Source organism: Leptopilina boulardi, unplaced genomic scaffold (assembly GCF_019393585.1).
Source record: "Leptopilina boulardi isolate dan_hultmark-lab unplaced genomic scaffold, ZJU_Lbou_2.1 LbouV2_24, whole genome shotgun sequence".
NCBI classification, from domain to species: domain Eukaryota; kingdom Metazoa; phylum Arthropoda; class Insecta; order Hymenoptera; family Figitidae; genus Leptopilina; species Leptopilina boulardi.
In genome coordinates this window covers 69,583-89,638 of record NW_026137796.1, presented here as the reverse complement: position 1 = coordinate 89,638, position 20,056 = coordinate 69,583, and the positions used below count along the sequence as shown (strand labels likewise).

Sequence of the window (20,056 nt, the reverse complement as noted above, 5' to 3'; positions counted from 1 at the left end):
ATTTTTAACTCTTGTGTTAATAGAACTCTGTTAATATTATTACTGGGAAAAGTATTAAAAACAGAACAATAGTTTAAAATATAATTTTTATGTTCCTGAGTTCAATTTATGAAAAGACGGTTCTAATCATTCTCTATTATCGAATTCCTATTGTGAGACGTTCTTACTGTCGGAAAATGATTTAAGCAATTATTTTCAAACATTGACTTAAAATGGTTTCTCATTTTGTTATTATCAGTTTCATAATTTACACGGTTTGGCATTACGTTAAATAATATAGATGTTGCAAATGCTATTGCATGTACTCCACACTCAACACTACCAAAAGGTTGTTGATCAATAGCTTCAAAAACTACTGTTGGTTTAAAAGGGAACAATCTAATTAAATATTTTATTTGCTGCACATTTAAACACCCCTTATTAAGGCTATCAAAAATATAAAGCCTTACTCTATAGTAATAGACATAAATTCAGTGACCATAATTGTTATTACCGCTAAAAAGTATTTAAATATGTTTATCACCGTCTCTAATTGGGACAATAAAATCAAGAATTTGTACATACAAAGCACTTTGCATATTAAAAAAAGAATTGGAATCTTTTCTTAATAAATCTTCAAATTTGTACATATGCATGTAATTTAACAATTTATTTCTATTTTCAATAATTTTTAAATATTTATCACTTAAAATAACATACTCTTTTATGTTGGCCATATTATACTTAGTTTAATTTTATTTTTGATGCATGAAAATCTAAATATCTTTAACCGTTTTGCTCACTTTCTCTAATATAACCAATTTTGCCTTTTATTAAATATAACCAATTTTTTCTTTAATTCAATACAACTAATTTTACCTTTTACTAAATATAACTAATTTTTCCTTTAATTCAATATAACCAATTTTTACTTTAATCCAATATAATTAATTTTGCCTTTTGTCCAATAAAACTACCAAATATCCAAAAGAATGAGAGAACTATGAGTAACTATGAATCAGTAACTACTGATCAGCCACTAAGTGCAAAAAGGACACTCTTATATGAGTAATCAGTAGTTCATTATAAATGACATATATACGTATTTATACCTGTATTAAAACCCCGGAACAAATACCACAAAAGAACCAACCATTGGACAATAGAACCTTTGTTAATGAGGATTAACTCTGAGGACCCAGGTAATAATTTCTTTTTTCACATTTATTATATACAAAAATAAAGATGTACCAACCCTTGGCCAATAGAACCTTTGTTAATGAAGATTAACTCGGAGTACATAATGAAATGTAATAAAAAATTATAAAAATTTTAAACATTATTAAATTATGAGTGTTTTGAAACATTTGTTAACGTTATTTAATGCAAAACATATATATGGATTTACAAAGTATGAAGCAGAATATTATTATTGAAACAATTATTCATTATTTAATAATTAATAATAGGTGTCCCACTGTTTAACACAAACCTTAAAAACAAGAAAAATGTATCAAGTTCCAAAAACTTGAAATTTTATGGTAGTACCAAAAAGTGTCCAAAAATATATAAAATTGACATATTAATATCTCTTTGAAAAAAAGTGTTCCACTGTTTGTCACTCTCCCCTACATACATATATACATATAAATGAATATTTTTTTTTATTTTTAAAACAAAAATGGAAGAAGATTAAGATTTTAGACGATGATGTTCTTATGCCATTTTCAATCGTCTAGATAGAGAAACGCAATGTTAAACAAAGAAGTACTTATGTTATATTTCTTGGTGTAAGAAAGAAAGGTATGCGTTACCTATTCAGTTTTACACTTTCTTTATAGCTTTTTCACGTGATAAAGGGAGAAAGAAATAATTACCTGGTCCTCAGAGTTATTAATTAATCCTTCTTAACAGATTGCAGGTCAAGCTAACCCTCATTTGCAAAATAAAGATATACCTTTTTCTCTCCATAACTTGTTCTTTTCTCTGTCACCGAAAACCCAGCAGGGGTCCGGACGGAATGAATGAATGAATGAATTGGCGATTCAAACAGCTACACTAGCGCCACAGTTGAACTAACTTAGGCGTGACTCGCTCTGTAGCACTCCATGTGTTTTAAATTATTTTTTTTTATTTAACGCTTAAAAATTATTTTACAAACGCAATAAAAATATCAGAATAATTAAATAATTTGAAATAAACTGTCACAACAGAGACTGCTTTAGAGCGAGTCACGCCTAAGTTAGTTCAACTGTGGCGCTAGTGTAGCTGTTTGAATCGCCAATACCAAGATTATTATAGTTAATATGACATAACAGAACTTATAATTTTTGGTGCATCGGCCTGGGTTAAATTATTAAATGAATGATCATTTTTCAAAAATTTTTGCAATATTAATTAAAAATATAAATAATTAAATAAATAATTTAATGAACAATTAATAAATAAACATTTAATAAAAATAAACTAAATAATAAAATAAATAAATTGATAACTAAATAAATAATTAATAACTAACAATTAATTAACAAATTTTTAAACAAACAATTATAAAATCAATAATTAATTAATAAATTTTAAATAAACAATAAATAAATATTAAAAATAAATAATTCTCTTAAATAAAATAAAAATTTTAAAACAAATATTTCAATTTACAATAAATAAACAATATAAAAATAATTAAATAATTAATAAATAAACAATAAATAAATATTAAAAATTAATACAATAAAATTTATTTTTAAACAAATATTTCAATTTATAAATAAATAAACAATATAAAAATAATTATATAAAATTTTTTTAAATAAACAATAAATTAATATTAAAAATAAATAATTCTCTTAAATAAAATTTAAACACATTTTTTCTATAAATTTTTTTTTAACCAAAATATTGTTTAACAAGTTATAAACAAATAAATTTTCAAAATTTTTAGAATAAAAAAATAATTTTGTTGCTTAAATTTTTTTAACAATATTAGTAAATAATTAATTCTAAATAAAATTTGCAAATTTTTTGAGAAATTCTGTTGTTTTTAAATAATTTATGAACAGAAACAATCAAATAATCCTTTACTTATTTTATAAACGTATTTATCTATCATATTATATATATATATATATATATATATATATTTGTATTCACATATATTTGTCTACACATATGTTTGTCCATACATACAAAAATTAGAAAACATAAAACTAACAATTTTTATTCTACATTACATTACACTTACAAATTTTGTTTACTTTTTTCAAAAATGTTAACCAATGTCTGAAGAAAAGAGAACTACTCGTAGTCAAGCTGAAAATAATTCTTTATTAGCAAATGAAATACTAACTAATAATCAAATTGCATTTGAAACTTGTAATAAAAAAACTGACTCTCCACATCCTTATTCTAGACAAAATAATAGTGTTATAATTAGTGGCAATACAGCAAACGACGAAACAATAACTAATTTTGAAGAATCTATTGACACAAATTCACTAAATTTAACTGACTTTTCTTCTACCATAATCGAAACAACCTTAAAACCAGATAACTTAGAAATAAATACTGAATCAGAATCTGAATCCGAAACAGAATCTTTAGAAAATAATACAAGAACCCCATATAAGAATTTTGACAAATCAATTTCAGATAAAGACGATATTTTAGAACTATTAATTAAAGACAAACAGAACAAATTTATAAATATTACCGATAACTATAAAAGAAAAATAATGCCAGAAACACAAGCAACGATTTTTAATAATCAAGTCGTCTCACTTCGCGATGCCTTAGAAATAAAACCAATTTTTTCGGGCGATAACATACCTTTAGAACAATTTATTTCATCATGTAATGAAGCTAAAAGCCTATTACCCCAACATGCAGAAGCAAACTTAACAAAACTTATTAAAACAAAAATTAGGGGAGAAGCTCGACAATCTTTATTAAATAATTCGTACGATAACATCAATGAATTAATAGATAGCCTAAAAAATGTGTATTCTCCAAATAAATCTATATACCAACTACAGGGTGAATTAGGAAGCATTTATCAATGGGAAAACGAAAAAGTTATTTCTTACCCAACTAGAATACGGGAAATAGGAAATAGAATTTTAGATTCACATAGGCGTAGTAATCAAGGAAGAGAAGATGAAAATTTCGTAACTGGATTTAAAAAAGATGTTTTAGATTGTTTTATTAGAGGATTAAAAACAGACATTGAAACCAGATTAGAAGACGTAAATACATTTAAAGATGCCATAAATAATGCTATTGAAGTTGAAAGAAAATTAGCAGCAAATTTAGCTTTAAGATCTTCCCATAGGAACAGAGAGGAAAAATTAGAAACTAAAAAAGATAAAATCCACATCATGAGAGAAGAACTAATCTGTCAAATATGTAACAAAATAGGTCATTCAGCCATAGTTTGTCGTCAATTAAAACAAAATTTTAATTACCAAAGTGCAAACAGAACAAACAATTGGAATCAAACGTACAACAACCCTTTTCAATATCCGCGAAATCAGAATCGACATTATCAAAATCAATGGAACCCACATCAACAATATCAAGAACAATGGAAACCTAAACCTAACAATAGACAATATGAACAAACAAATTACAGATCTTCTCAACATCCACCTAATCAAAGGAATACTCCATATAATACTTATCAAGCTCAAAAAGAGTGTTCCTATTGTAAAAAACCTGGTCATCTTATCAGTGAATGTCGTAAAAAAATATATAATAACCAACAAACACAAAATCAACAGTACAGACCACAACAAGAACAATATCAACCACAACAACAAAGATTTCAACCACAAAATCAGGGAAACTCCAGACCCCTCCCCAACACAGGTGCTGCACGGGAGGCTCGCTAAAAGAAGATAAGGCACCTACTACACAGAAAAGAAATATAAAAGAAATAAAAATAAATATTAGTACAGACAACCCCATTCCTTCAATAACTACAACAGTTAATGGTTTAAAATGTCCAACAAATATAATGATAGATACAGGAGCAGGTAGAAATTTATTAAAATTAAATACTATCGACCATGGAATTCAAATTGAACAAGACGAAATATTAAGATTAACAGGAATAAATAATCATCCTGTATACACACTAGGAAATATTAAATTAAATATATTTGGTTTCCCAACAATTTTCCATTTAATTCCAAATAACGTTCCAATTACAGAAGACGGAATTTTAGGTTCAGAATTTTTTTTAAAAAATAATGTTAATATAAATTACGCATTAAAATGTTTAGAAATTAAAGGTAAAAAATATTTTTTTAAAAATCCAAAAGAACCTATAAATACAATACATAACAATAGTAACCAAATTAATAATATTTCTTCTAATAAAAGAATTGAAGACATTAAAAAACTATTAAGACTTGACCATTTAAATAAAGAAGAATTATCACATGTAGAAAAACTTATTGCAACAAATTCTGACAGATTCCAACTACCCGACGAACCATTAGAAGCTACACCTCTTTTAGTGCATTCAATTCCAACTATCGACGATCGACCAATTATAACAAAACAATACAGATATCCACCAGTCCACAAAGAAGAAATAACTAGACAAGTGAACGAACTTTTAAAAAACAAAATTATTAAACCTTCCCAGTCACCATACAATACTCCAATTTTTCTTGTACCCAAAAAACTCGATTCTCACGGAGAAAGAAAATGGAGAATGGTATTAGACTTCAGAAAATTAAACGAAAAAACAATTTCCGACAACTTTCCGTTACCGAATATTTTGGAAATTCTTGACCAAATATCTAATGCCCGTTATTTCTCAGTATTTGATTTAGCAACAGGTTTTCACCATATTCCAATGGACGAAAAAGATTCCCATAAAACTGCCTTTTCAACCCCATATGGACATTATGAATTTGACAGAATGCCATTTGGTTTAAAAAATGGCCAGTAGTATAACAAGGGGGCTTCTACCCCAGGTTCTGATCTCGGCTAAGTACCTGCAGTCGGTAACTGCTCGGTCGGTAATGCAGATTTCTACTTTATCAGCAGTCGGTAAGGTAGGAACCTGACAAAAATTTCAACTCGACCGATAAGGTAGGAAACTGTTTTACCGACCGAACATTGAAGTTAGTTTACCGACCACCCCATAGATGGCGCTCACTTCAGAGTGTGTTGCCGACTTTAATTAACCTGTTTTATTAAACATTGAAGTTAGTTTACCGACCACCCAATAGATGGCGCTCACTTCAGAGTGTGTTGCCGACTTTAATTAACCTGTTTTATTGAACATTGAAGTTAGTTTACCGACCACCCAATAGATGGCGCTCACTTCAGAGTGTGTTGCCGACTTTAATTAACCTGTTTTATTGAACATTGAAGTTAGTTTACCGACCACCCAATAGATGGCGCTCACTTCAGTCTATTGTTTTAAACTTTTTTACTGAATTAGTTTACCGACCACCCAATAGATGGCGCTCACTTCAGTCTATTGTTTTAAACTTTTTTACTGAATTAGTTTACCGACCACCCAATAGATGGCGCTCACTTCAGTCGGTCGTTTTAAACTTTTTTACTGAATTAGTTTACCGACCACCCAATAGATGGCGCTCACTTTTATTATCAACTTTTTTTAGAAATTATTTTTAATTAAAACTGTTTTACCGACCGACTTAGTTTACCCGATAGGTGGCGCTTACCTTTCTTATCGACTTTGTATTTTTAGATATTATTTTAAATTTATTTCCACGCAACAGTGCTGCACTCTTTACCTCATGGTAAAATTCTCGCTCGGTCGATAGTTGGTAACTGGTCGACCGAGCGTGCGAGCTAGTTGCGTACGGTGCCACGCTAGTGGAGCCGCGCGAGTAGTATCCCCCACCCGGCATCGGCGCGCCCCTCTCCGTGCCTGCGGTAGTGGTGGGGTACTGCCTATAAGAGTCGGACTGCTCTCGTGGATCGTCATAATCTGTTCTAGATGAGCCACGAGAGCAGTCCTAAAATGGAAGGGTGCCACTGCTGGCAGTGTGTTGAGGAGCAATTGAATAATGTAAGTACATAATAATTACTCATTAAATATATATATTATAAAATATAATATAAAATATAATATAATATAAAATATAATATAATATATAATATAAAATATAATATAAAATATAATATATTTTTTCAGAGAGAATATGAGCTTCTAGAAACTCTCCCCAATTCCCCCGCAGAAGGGGGTCTAGAGGTGGATGATGGCTATTATGAGCTGTCTGCGGGGGAAAATGATGAGGAGCCACCACCGGCAGTAAGTATAATTAATTTTCAAAATTTAAATTTGAAATTAACTCTTTTTCTTTTTAGTTCCAAACTCCACCACCAGGGGAAGGGGGAACTCCCATTCCAGAGTCGCCCAACTCCTGGTTGACTCAAATGGAGTTGCCGGTGGTGGTAATTCCGAGGCGCCGCCACCATCGCCACCGCCATCATCGCCGCCATCGTCGTAGCTTCCACTACCGTCACACTCATCGCCACCGCCATCACCTTTCCACCGGTGGGTATATTCTTACTACCAGGACGGTGGTGGTGAGGGTGACGGCGGTCGTGACTACGACGATGGCATCATAGCTTTTTGGATAAAAAAAAAAAAAAAAAAATAAAAAATAAAATAAAAAAATAAATAAATAAAAAAATTTTCTCGACTCATCTCTTTGCGCATGCGCAGTAAGAGTTAGTCTATCTACGCATGCGTGAAAAGTTCAGAATATTAAATATATATATGCTATTGTATATATATATTTTAAAAATGATCGAGTTTACAATGTCTGCGCATGCGTGAATAGTATTCTGGGGAGGTCCATGCTATTGCGCGTGCGCGGTTATATTTAGCTATAAATACAAGGATTTCAAGCCGTGAAACTCATTCTATTCTGTGAGCTAGTGCAGCTTAGTCGCAGCAAAGCAAACTCTAATAGAGCGAACTTTTATTTATTGTATTTTTTCTTGCGTTTTGACATTTAATTTTATTTTATAAGTTTTTTTTGTGTGCTTGGTTCTTGTTTTTTGTGTGCTTGGTTCTTTTTTTGCGTGTTATTAGATTAAGGATTAGTATATAAGTACGTTTTTTCTTTTTTTATTAATTTCTTTATTATTCATTTTTTTTCTTTATTATTATTTTGTTTATAAATTTTTTGTTCTATTTTTATATTATTTATTTCTATTGTTTTTTTTATTTATTTTTACGCGACAATGCCTGGTAAACGAAAGTTTGCAGGCATTGGGAGACCTGCGAAGCGACCCAATTATCAGACCATCCTTGATGAGTGCGAGGTCACTATTGCACTCATCAAGGATGCTCTTGAATTACTCGCGAGTTTGCGCAATGGCGCTGTTAAAAACGAGTTTATAGCGCGATGGGTTGCAGAATGTTCTTGCAACGAACAAGTTTTAACAAGTCTTTTAAGATCTATGCAATTTACGCATGAGAAAAGTCGTTGCCAGAACATTCTACAATTCATTATGAGATTTAGAGTTTTGTTCGAATCTCAAGCGGTAGAGGGCGGTGGTATACAAGACCCTAATATTAATAATCGCGTGCGTTGGGCTATGTGTGAGTCAGCGTTTGAGTGCCGATTGTACACGTATGTCATATTAAATATTGTACATGTAGATATAGGTGCGTTTTTGAACGATGCGGCCATTTTGTTTCAAGAGCACATTCAAGATGCCTTAAATCAAAATGGTCCCATTATCGTATATGGTGTTTTAACTGCTAATTTTAAAAGAGTGCAGAATGAAGTGGAGGTAGTGCAGCCAATTCCATTCTCTTCTAAATCTAACAGCATCTTCCCCACAACTTCATTGGAGGATTGGTTCGAGGTCAATTTGAAGCAGCCAATCCTGAGGAATGTGGAGGAGTTCCATGAGAAGGGGTCCAGCTGGAATCTGCAGTCTATAGTTAAGTTAGAAATTAATGTTAATAAATATAACCCCATGCGTGCGAGTTCATATATCAGTTTACCCCCAAAAATAAGAGCCAAACATGCGTGTATTAATGTAGAAAATGAAAAAGATAATAAGTGTTTTAAATGGGCTATACTTTCCGCTTTACATGACGTGTCACATCCCGAACGTGTGTCTAGTTACACTGATATTGAAAATGAATTAAATTTTGATGGTATTGAATTCCCTGTAGCGCTGAAAAGTATACCTAAATTTGAAATGCTTAACAATATCTCGATAAATGTATACGGTCTTACCAAAAGATATGGTAATTTCTCTGTTCACCCTCTTCATCTGACCGCAGAGAAGAGGGATCAGCATGTAAACCTGTTACATGTAGTAGATTATTATATAGATGAAAGTGTTAATGAAGATAATGTAAACAATGATTCAAACGATATTGATTTTATGAATTTCCACTATGTTTGGATTAAAAATTTATCGCGGTTAGTATCCAAACAATTGACTAACCATAAATGTAAAAAATATATTTGTGATCGTTGTTTACACTATTTTTCATCAGCGGAAAAATTGAATGTACACGATGAAAAATGTAAACGTATGAATGTATGTAGCGTAAAATTACCGAATGCTGAAAATTGTAAAATTACCTTTAAAAATTATGATAATAAGGAGAAAGTTCCTTTTATCATCTATGCCGACTGTGAAAGTTTACTTCTTCCCGTTGAAGAAGATACAGATAATTTAAGTAAAACTGAAATTTTCCAGCGTCATAAATTGCTTAGTATAGGTTATTATGTAAAATGTAGTTACGATGACTCATTGTCCGTGTATGTACCGTGTCCGAGGCAGGAAAATGATCCTGCCAAGTGGTTTGCTGACGAGTTAAGGCAATTTTCCGAGAAAATTGATAATGTATTTAAGAATCCTATTTCTATGGATGCCTTAACTCCTCAGCAAATTGCTGATTTTAAAAAAGCAAGCGTATGCCATATTTGCCGTAAGAATATTCCAGCTAATGTTAAAAAGGTTCGCGATCATTGTCATCTTACTGGCAAATATAGAGGTGCTGCGCATGAATCATGCAACTTGAATTATCATGAGTGCCAAATTGTACCCATTGTATTTCATAATTTAAGTGGGTACGATGTACACTTTATAATTCATGCTGTATCGACGAGCTTTGAAGGCCGAGTTGACCTCCTCCCCTTGAACAAGGAGAAATATATATCCTTTACGAAAAATATCAAGGGGAGTGTGGTTAAATTACGCTTCATTGACTCGTTTAGATTCATGGCAGCATCTCTAGAAAAATTAGCGTCATATCTTGACGAATATAAAATTGTTGAATCCGTATTTGCCAGTACGGTGACAGATCGTGAAAAAATTAAATTATTAACGAGAAAAGGTGTCTTCCCTTACGAGTATTTAGACTCGCGAAGTAAGTTGGATGACACCGAATTACCAGCCAAAGAGAGATTCTATAGTACTCTCTATGATGCTGGTATATCCGATGGTGAATATGAGCATGCGCAAAAAGTCTGGTCTGAATTTAATTGTCAAACCTTTAACGATTACGTTCACCTTTATATGAAAACAGACGTGTTATTACTCGCCGATGTCTTTGAGAACTTTCGCGAACAATGTTTAAACGCGTACAGGTTAGATCCAGCACACTATTATACTACCCCCGGTTTAACTTGGGATGCTATGCTCAAATATACGGGCATAACATTGCAACTTATAACCGATATAGACATGATGATGTTTATTGAGTCGGGTATCAGAGGTGGTATTAGCCAGTGTTGTAACCGTTACGCTAAAGCGAACAATCCCTATATGGATCAGTTCGATCCTACGCAAGACACCCAATATATTATGTATTTTGACGCGAATAATTTATATGGTTGGGCAATGGCACAAGCGCTACCAATTGGTGGTTTCAAGTGGATTGCCAACCCAGACGAGACCTTTGACTTCAACGTACCCGACGACTCTTCAGTCGGGTACATGTTGGAAGTCGATCTCGAATATCCTGAGAGCCTTCACGATTCTCATAAAGACTTACCGTTTTGCGCAGTTAATGCAAAACCTCCCATGTCTAAGCAGGAGAAATTACTCACAACTCTCCTGCCTAAAGAGAAGTACGTGATGCATTATCGTGCATTGAAACAGGCTCTTGGGAACGGTCTCAAACTAGTCAAAATACATCGGGTGCTCCAATTCAACCAATCACAATGGTTGAAACCCTATATAGACTATAATACTGCCATGCGAACAACTGCGAAAAATGAATTTGAAAAGAATTTATTCAAATTAATGAATAACGCAGTGTATGGTAAGACCATGGAAAATGTTCGCAAGCATGTAGACATTAAATTGGTTACACACTGGTTCGGCAGATATGGTGCCGAAGCCCTTATCTCTCGGCCCAATTTCCACAGTCGTGCAATATTCGATGAAGACCTTGTGGCCATCGAATTACGAAAGACTGAGGTCCTACTCAATAAACCGATTTATGTGGGTTTAAGTGTGTTGGATGTCTCAAAAACGCTTGTCTATGACTTTCACTACAGTTACATGCTTCCGAAATATGGTAAAGCATGTAAACTGTTGTACACAGACACTGACAGTCTAGTGTACGTAGTGAAATGTCAAGACATATATAAAGATATGAAAGAAGACATCCACAAGTTCGACACATCTGACTATCCGGTAAACAATGCGTATGGTATTCCGCAAGTCAACAAAAAAGTACTCGGCCTAATGAAGGACGAGTGCAATGGTAAAATTGTTACCGAATTTGTTGGCTTGCGGAGTAAAATGTATAGCATACGCGTTGAAGGTGAAGATTTCGTTAAGAAAGCTAAAGGCATTAAAGCGGGAGTCGTCAAAAAGTCTATTCATTTTGACGATTACGTTGAATGCTTGCGTGATTTTAAGATTCAGACTAGAACTCAATACAACATTAGGTCACGGTTACATAATATAGAAACAGTTAAACAAGTTAAAGTAGCATTAAATCCGTATGATGATAAAAGGTACTTGCTTACCGAGAGTACTGATACTCTACCCTGGGGTCACTATAGGATCCCAGAAATCGAAGAATTGTAAATATTTTTGTAAAATAAAATGTAAGGATTTTCATGTTAAATAAATGTAAAAAAATATTATAAATTTTATGTATTTTTTTATTTATAAAAACCTTGTATATACATAACTCATAATTAAAATTGATTTAATTTAAATATTAATAAAAAATTGCTTTTTATAATTTTATTCTAATAATAAACATTGACAATGCCAAATTCAAATATTAATCTCAAAATTGAAACAAGCAGAAATCAATTTGAAACAATTATCACAAAGTGAATTTAATACTCTCTATAATGTAACTGTTTACTAAAATATAATTTAAACATTATTGTAGAACTCTAGTCCTCGAATAAGATCTTCGACAAAGTGCAACATACTTTCATAATATGCACGTAGTAATTTTACATAATTTAAGGTTAAATCATTATTGATTCATTGTTGATTCATTGTTGATTCATTGTTGATTCATTGTTGATTCATTGTTGATTCATTGTTGATTTAACCTTAAATTATGTAAAATTACAACGTGCATATCATGAAAGTATGTTGCACTCTGTGGAAGATTTTATTCCAGGACTAGAGTTCTACAATAATGTTTAAATTATATTTTATTAAACAGTTACATTATAGAGAGTATTAAATTCACTTTGTGATAATTGTTTCAAATTGATTTCTGCTTGTTTCAATTTTGAGATTAATATTTGAATTTGGCATTGTCAATGTTTATTATTAGAATAAATTTTGATTTAAATTATAAATTTGCTTTCTCTTCCCAAGTATTGTGAGAGTTATCAAAGCCAAGCCATTTGACGAGAACTTTATTTCCACGTGTCTTGAGAATTTTTTCAACCAGATAAATATCTGCATATTTTACTTTAAGAAGTTCCTCTGCATAGAATCCTCCACTAATGGGTTGATCTTGATAGTCTTTGAGTTTATAAGTTATAGGTTTAGTTGACAAGACTTGATCTATTGTGAATATTTCTGTTGTCCAATTGGGAGTGTAACCTTTTTCAAACACGCTTTTATACTTGCTAACTCGAACTTTGTCACCAATTTTAAACTTTGCTTTCTTTAAAGGTATTTTTCTTAGCTTCAAAAATCTTTCTTTCAAAATCTCAACATCTTCTGCAGTAACATCTTTCGGCTTCATTCCAATAGTCCGATGTTTAGTGTTATTATAATTGGAAATGAGTTTAGGTAATATATCATACCATTTATAATTTCCACGTAGACTGAATTGCATCCACATTTTTCGTTTTAGAGTTCGATTAAATCGTTCAACAATAGATGCTTTCAAATTACTGAATGTTGAGTAGAAATTAATTTTATACTTTTTCATTAAAGCTTCAAACTGAGAATTATAGAATTCTTTACCTTTATCAGAATGTAGATTTTTTGGAATACGTCCTTCTATGAATATGGATTTCATAGCGTTAGTGACATCTTTTCCATTTTTACTTTTTACAGGAACAGCCCAAGCGTATTTGAAAAATATATCTATAACTGTTAGTAAATACTTAAAACCTTTATTTACTTTGGAATAAGGTAACATTTCTACTAAATCTGCTTGCCAAGTCTCATCAATATCACGCATGTCGACTCGGCGGCGATGATAATTCCTCCTTGCCTGACTATGAAGTTCAGTCACTACTGTTTTCTTTTTGTCGTTCATTTTCTAGAGTACTCAAACGAGCATCCAATTGACTGATAATTTCAGCGTTTCGATATGATAAATCAGTATTTATTTCTCTTTCCAAGACTTTTATTTTTTCGTTTATAGAGTCTTCGAGAATTTTTAATAATATATAGTTATTGTCAATTTCTTTTCGCAGTGAAGACGTTACTTGATATATTAGTCTTAACTCGTTTTCGACTAAATGTTGTGCAAGTTGTAAATTAACTACGTCAGTTTTTTCTTTTGCATCAGCAACATTGGAAATTTTTCTACCCTGTAAGTCGAAGTGACCTTCTGAGTTAATTTTAAAACCAATTCCAGGTGGACCTGGAGGTCCTCTTGCGACCCTTACAATTCCTCTTTCATTAAGAGGATGTCCAAACACGTCAATGCTCATCTTAAGACTGAGAGAAAGTTGATGGAACACCTCCTTATATACTTTTCTTGAGCCTGACTAAATGAAACAATAATTTTCAATATATAATTTGCGCTTCACGTAATTCTTCTATGATTGACATAATTTCATTATTGTGACTGGGATTCCCAGCTGCTTGAGATGCCATAAGCAATCGAAGACGGTCAACCAATTCGTTAGGATCATCCCAATAGATATAGTCTGGTTGAAAACTTTTTTTTGCAATCATAAAATGTGGTAGTGAAGTGCCAGTTTTTGATCGTCTTTTTGGTGTTTCATTATGAGGAAAAAGTTTAAAAATAATATTGCCATATTTAAAAGTTTTACTTGTACGTATAGGTTCAGAAGAACTATAATTTTTTCTGTGAGCATTGGAGATGATGAGAATTTGTTTATAATTATTCATATCATCATCGCTAATGTATGACATTTCAGGTTTATTTTTAAATAACAGTTCCAATAAACCGGAAGTAATATTAAAACGTTTATCACCAACATTTATTAAGTGATCTTTAAAACTTATTGGTGCATCACCAATCTGGAGAGAACCATTTTTAACCTTATATACTCCGTACAACGTATCTAAACATTGCTTTCTATTATGATCTAGCAAGTATATATATTTATTAACTACTTTATCATATTCAAAGCCTGGAATTACTGATGTTTCATCTTCATCAGCACTCAAAAAATTCATACTATCATCTAATTCATCTTTACTTTTAATTACCTCCTCCTTCTTTTCTATCTTATGATTTTCATGTTTAACATCAGAGAGGTTAACAATTTTCTCTAAGGGTTGAACTATAGGTTTAAAAGTTTCACTCAAAACATTTTCAACAGCTTCTTTTCCAATTTTTAACATGCGATGTTTCCGTCTAATGGCCTCACTAGCTTTGGCAATTTGGCGGAGATACTCTTTCTCCTTACGAAACATGTTGTTAGTTCAAAGATGTACACTAGACTAATACTCATGGAACTAATTACCTTCTATTTATAGTGTTATGAAGCAGTCAAAACCTTTCCTATATCTCCCCTCATTCAGATTGCAATCTTTATCAATGACTACGAAGCCATATTTATCAGAGTTCCAACATGTTGAACAAAGCTCACGAAACTTGGTAAATGTCATGTCTGTATTAACATGATCATCATACACATGTTTTAAATTTGTTTCATCCTGACGAAAAAGAACTAATAAATTAACATTATCTCTTACTAAATGTTTGGGAATCCTCGCATATGTCTGACAGAGATAAAAGCAATCAACATTGACATGTCTACCCATGCAGAAGAAAGCTCTTATGCCTTGCACCTTTTGGGGAAATTACATCTTCATGCTCGCTAAATGGTAAATATTTAATTCCCTTAACACTACCTATAACTTTTTCCAAAAATTTGTACTTTGGTTGGTGAAGAGATTTTGAGTAGAGATAAATATTATTAAATCTCAGACCATTTGGATGTAAAATTAGAGAAAGTAGTACATTTGTTTTACCACAATTTGATGGTCCACAAAAAATTGCACGAATACTACCAGACAACAAACTACCATGACGCTTCACTTGCTTCTTATCATACTGTTCTACAATCGCATCTAGATTCACGACTGGAAGCTTGTGATGTTGTTGCTTGAATCGCATTCTGAAATAGACTGCCGCAAAAGGTATAAATACAGCCCTTATATAGCTTACGAGTCATTCTACTTTTAACTTTCATAGAGTGAGGTATGATTATACATCACCGCTCCCGAGGTAAAGGTTTAGTTAACAGTCTTATAAATAAGTTACCATTTGAATTACACATACCTGGTTATCAATACTGTGGTCCAGGTACTAAATTGATAAAGCGTTTAGCACGAGGTGATACAGGTATAAATCCATTAGACGAAGCTTGCAAAGAGCACGATATTGCATATTCAGAGAATCGTAATAACGTTCAAGCAAGAAACGCTGCTGATAGGATTTTAGCTGATAAGGCGTGGCAACGAGTTTTAGCTAACGATTCCAGTGTAGGTGAAAAAGCTGCTGCTTTAGCTATATCTGGTACAATGAAGGTCAAATCAAAATTAGGTATGGGAATGAGAAGAAAAAAGACATCTAAAAATAAGAAGAAGAAGCAGAAACAAACAGTATTAAGAAAAATTGTTGATGCTGCTAGACATTCCATTATTCCGGGAAATGATACTCAATCTACAATCAAAGCTGCAGTTGAAAATGCTCGAAAAGCTATTAGAAGAGCAGGTGGTAGAAGTAAAATTTTAACACCTCGCATTCTACCAGTACCTTCAAAAGTTGGTGGTCTCTTACCATTAATTCCAATTTTTGCTGGACTCAGTGCTCTTGGAGCTCTTGCTGGTGGAACAGCAAGTATAGTGAAAGCAGTAAACAACGCGAATGCAGCAAAAGAGCAGTTGAAAGAAGCTCATCGTCACAATAGAGTAATGGAAGATGTTTCTTTAGGTAAAGGTCTTTTCTTGAAACCCTATCGACAGGGATTGGGACTTTATTTGAAACCTTACTCTAAAGGATTAGGTATGAGGCAAAAAAAAAGATGTTTAAAAAAAAAGTTCTCATAAAACTTCCTCAACGAGCATTAACTAACTATGATTTGCTCAAATACGCTAAAGAGTTAAAAATTCCTCATTTTCGGGGAGTATTCATGCGAAATGAGTTGCCAATAGGAGGACCTCGGAAAAATGAATCTGCCATTATTAATCTCGATAATAAGGATGGTCCTGGAACACATTGGGTTGCTTATAAAAAGCTTCAAGATAAAGCATTGTATTTTGACAGCTTTGGTAACCTTCAACCACCTTTTGAGCTTATCAGTTATTTAGGCTATAATACCTTGATACAATATAATCATGACAGTTGTCAAAGTTATGATACTTTTCATTGTGGACACTTATGTCTTAAATTTCTAAGCGATCAACTCAAATTCTCTAACAAATATAACCTATATAAATACATGTAATCATATGTGAGCAATCAGTCTATAAAAAGTCATCATCATGGATGAATCATTTACTCTAACTATTTCAGGTAAATCATCTATACTTGAAGCAGAATATTTTCCACCAATAGAATTATTACCAAATAAAAATTATGCTCTTGGTCTTGTTCAACTTCTAACTTTTAATTCAATTCCTAATGTTGATGTAGGAAAAAATAAATTTTATCTTGGTAATGATGTGATTACTATACCTACTGGCAGCTATGAAATTGAAGATATTGAAAAATATATTCAAAATTCCATTCAACAAGGATCGCAAGTTATAAGCATTAAACCAAATAATAATACCTTGCGTTGTGAAATTATGACTAGACGTGAAATTGATTTTACACATAAAGATTCAATTGGTGAATTATTGGGATTCACTGCACGTATTCTTGAAGATAATGCAATACATACGTCAGATTTCACAGTAGCTATTCTTAATGTAAATGCTATTAGAATTGAATGTAGTATTACAACTGGTGCATATATTAACAATAAAAAAGTACATACAATTCATGAATTTTTTCCAATTGTTCCAGCTGGATATAAGATCGTGGAAGTGCCATCTCAAGTCATTTATCTTCCAATCGCCGTGAAGACAATACATAATATTCAAGTGCGAATCGTTGATCAAGAAGGAAATTTAATAAATTTTCGTGGTGAAACTATAACAATTAGATTACACGTTAAGTCAACGTAATGGGTATAGTATTTCACAGAAAAACTGGTGGAAGCTATATAAACGAGCAACCATGTCAAAAAGCAATCAGTCTTCAATCAGTTCGCAAAAGGCTAACACCTCAGAACATACGTTTCCTAAAGCAGCTCGGTCTACGAGTTTATCAAGAAAACAAAGGAAGAAAAGTAAACTAATCATTAAAATATTTTTCATTTGCTGTTGTTTCTATAAAAGAAATGGAAGATATTTTAAACATTCTTAGACCAGTTAAATTTGATGATTCTCTAGCACACTATGAGATTCATTCTCACCAACCCTACAATTCATCAGCATTTAATAATAGTGATGAAATTCGAATTCCAGTTCAAAATCAAGATCAATACATTTTACCCTCAAAAAGTACATTACACGTAACAGGAAGATTAGTAAAAGCTAATAATACTAATGTGACTAACACAAAGTTAATTAGTAATAGCGTTAGTTTTTTATTCAACGAGATTCGTTATGAATTGAGTGGAGTGGAAATTGATCGCTGTAAAAATGTTGGTCTAACAACCACTATGAAAGCCTATGTTTCTCACACACCTAATCAATTAATTTATGCTGAAAATGCTGGCTATCTTGAATTCGATGACGATCTTAGAATAACCAATGAGAATGGTTATTTTGATGTAAACATACCATTAAACATGATTTTTGGATTTGCTGAAGACTATCGAAAGATTGTTGTTAATGCAAAACATGAACTTATCCTCACAAGATCTCGTACAGACCTTAATGCTATAGTTGATATTACGGCAACTGAAGAGCATGAGCAATTTAAGATTATAATTAATAAAGTGGAATGGTTGATACCATATATATTCCTTGGAGATCGTCAAAAAATTGAATTATTAAAATTTATTGAAAAAGACCCTCTTATATCTATGAGCTTCAGATCGTGGGATATGTATGAATATCCATTGTTACCTACCACTCAAAAACATGTTTGGACTGTAAAAACTTCTACGCAGGTTGAGAAACCTCGATATGTAATCCTTGGATTACAAATAAATCGAAAAGATCATCCTGCAAGATATGCAAATATTTTTGATAGCTGTAATCTCATAAATGTAAAACTTTTCTTAAATTCACAATACTATCCTTATAGTAATTTAAATTTGAATTTTAATCAAAATCAATTTTCAATTCTCTATGAGATGTATTGTAATTTTCAATCATCATACTATGGTAAAGATCCTGAGCCTATTCTGTCCAGGAATGAATTTAAAGATTATGCACCATTAGCTGTCATAGATTGCTCCAAGCAAAATGAATTTCTTAAACAAGCTTCTGTGGATGTGAAACTAGAATTTGAATCTAGTGAAAATTTTCCAGACAATACAGCAGCTTATTGTTTAATTATTCATGATCGAATTATTCAATACACACCAATCAGTAATGTTGTGAAGAAAGTATCGTAAAGAGTGGGGGTAAAAGTAAGTAGTGGGGGTAATGGTAAAAAAGTGGGGATAAGAGTATAAATACAGCAACTCTTAGAGGCTAAAGTCATTTATCTGTTATAGATACCATGGCGTACGTCGTAGATTTCCAGTGCTTCAAAAGACCTTATAACGAGTTTATCATAAAAGAGCTAGCAATCATCCCACTTCAAGAAGATGCTCATCCATTGGTGTTCCTCTTCGAGCCGCCATATGCCTGGAGCCGCCTACCGAGAAGATACAAGAGTCAAAATCGATGGACTGCATTTAATTATCATGGTATTGATTGGAATGCTGGTGACATACCTTATGAAGATTTACAACCAATTCTGAAAGAAATATTAATAGGTACACCTACAGTTTATGTAAAAGGTTTAGAGAAACAAAAATGGTTAGAAAGCTATACACAAAATGTATTAAATTTAGATGATTTGAATTGTCCGTCGTTGAAAAAATTAGCCTTAGATCAATATACTCCATGTACAAATCACACACACAATAATTTCCATTGTTCTGTAAAAAATGTATATAATATTCGCAAATGGTTACTACAACCATCTAATGTACCGACAAATATTCCTTTAGGTCACGATGAAGTTGATAATAATTCAACATTACAAGATTTTTATAATAATTGTGACCACTTTTTATTAAGTCCATAAATGTATATTGTCATTGTAAATAAATGTTTTTTTTAAATAATTAAAATTGTTTATATTTATTTATAAAAAAAATTGTATAACATTTTTCATTTACACACGTCTGGACATGTTTAAACT

General features: G+C 31.9%; 2 protein-coding genes across 2 annotated transcripts; one reads left to right on the top strand and one right to left on the bottom strand.

Moving 5' to 3' along the window:
• The first annotated feature begins 8,214 nt into the window (after nt 1-8,214).
• On the top strand, nt 8,215-12,042 carry LOC127280359 (uncharacterized). The gene has a single exon (XM_051303312.1). It carries the CDS (start codon nt 8,215-8,217, stop codon nt 12,040-12,042), a length of 3,828 nt encoding a protein of 1,275 aa, XP_051159269.1.
• Nucleotides 12,043-14,175: 2,133 nt separating this feature from the next.
• On the bottom strand, nt 14,176-15,054 carry LOC127280358 (uncharacterized). Its single transcript, XM_051303311.1, has one exon. It carries the CDS (start codon nt 15,052-15,054, stop codon nt 14,176-14,178), a length of 879 nt encoding a protein of 292 aa, XP_051159268.1.
• Nucleotides 15,055-20,056: the final 5,002 nt, after the last annotated feature.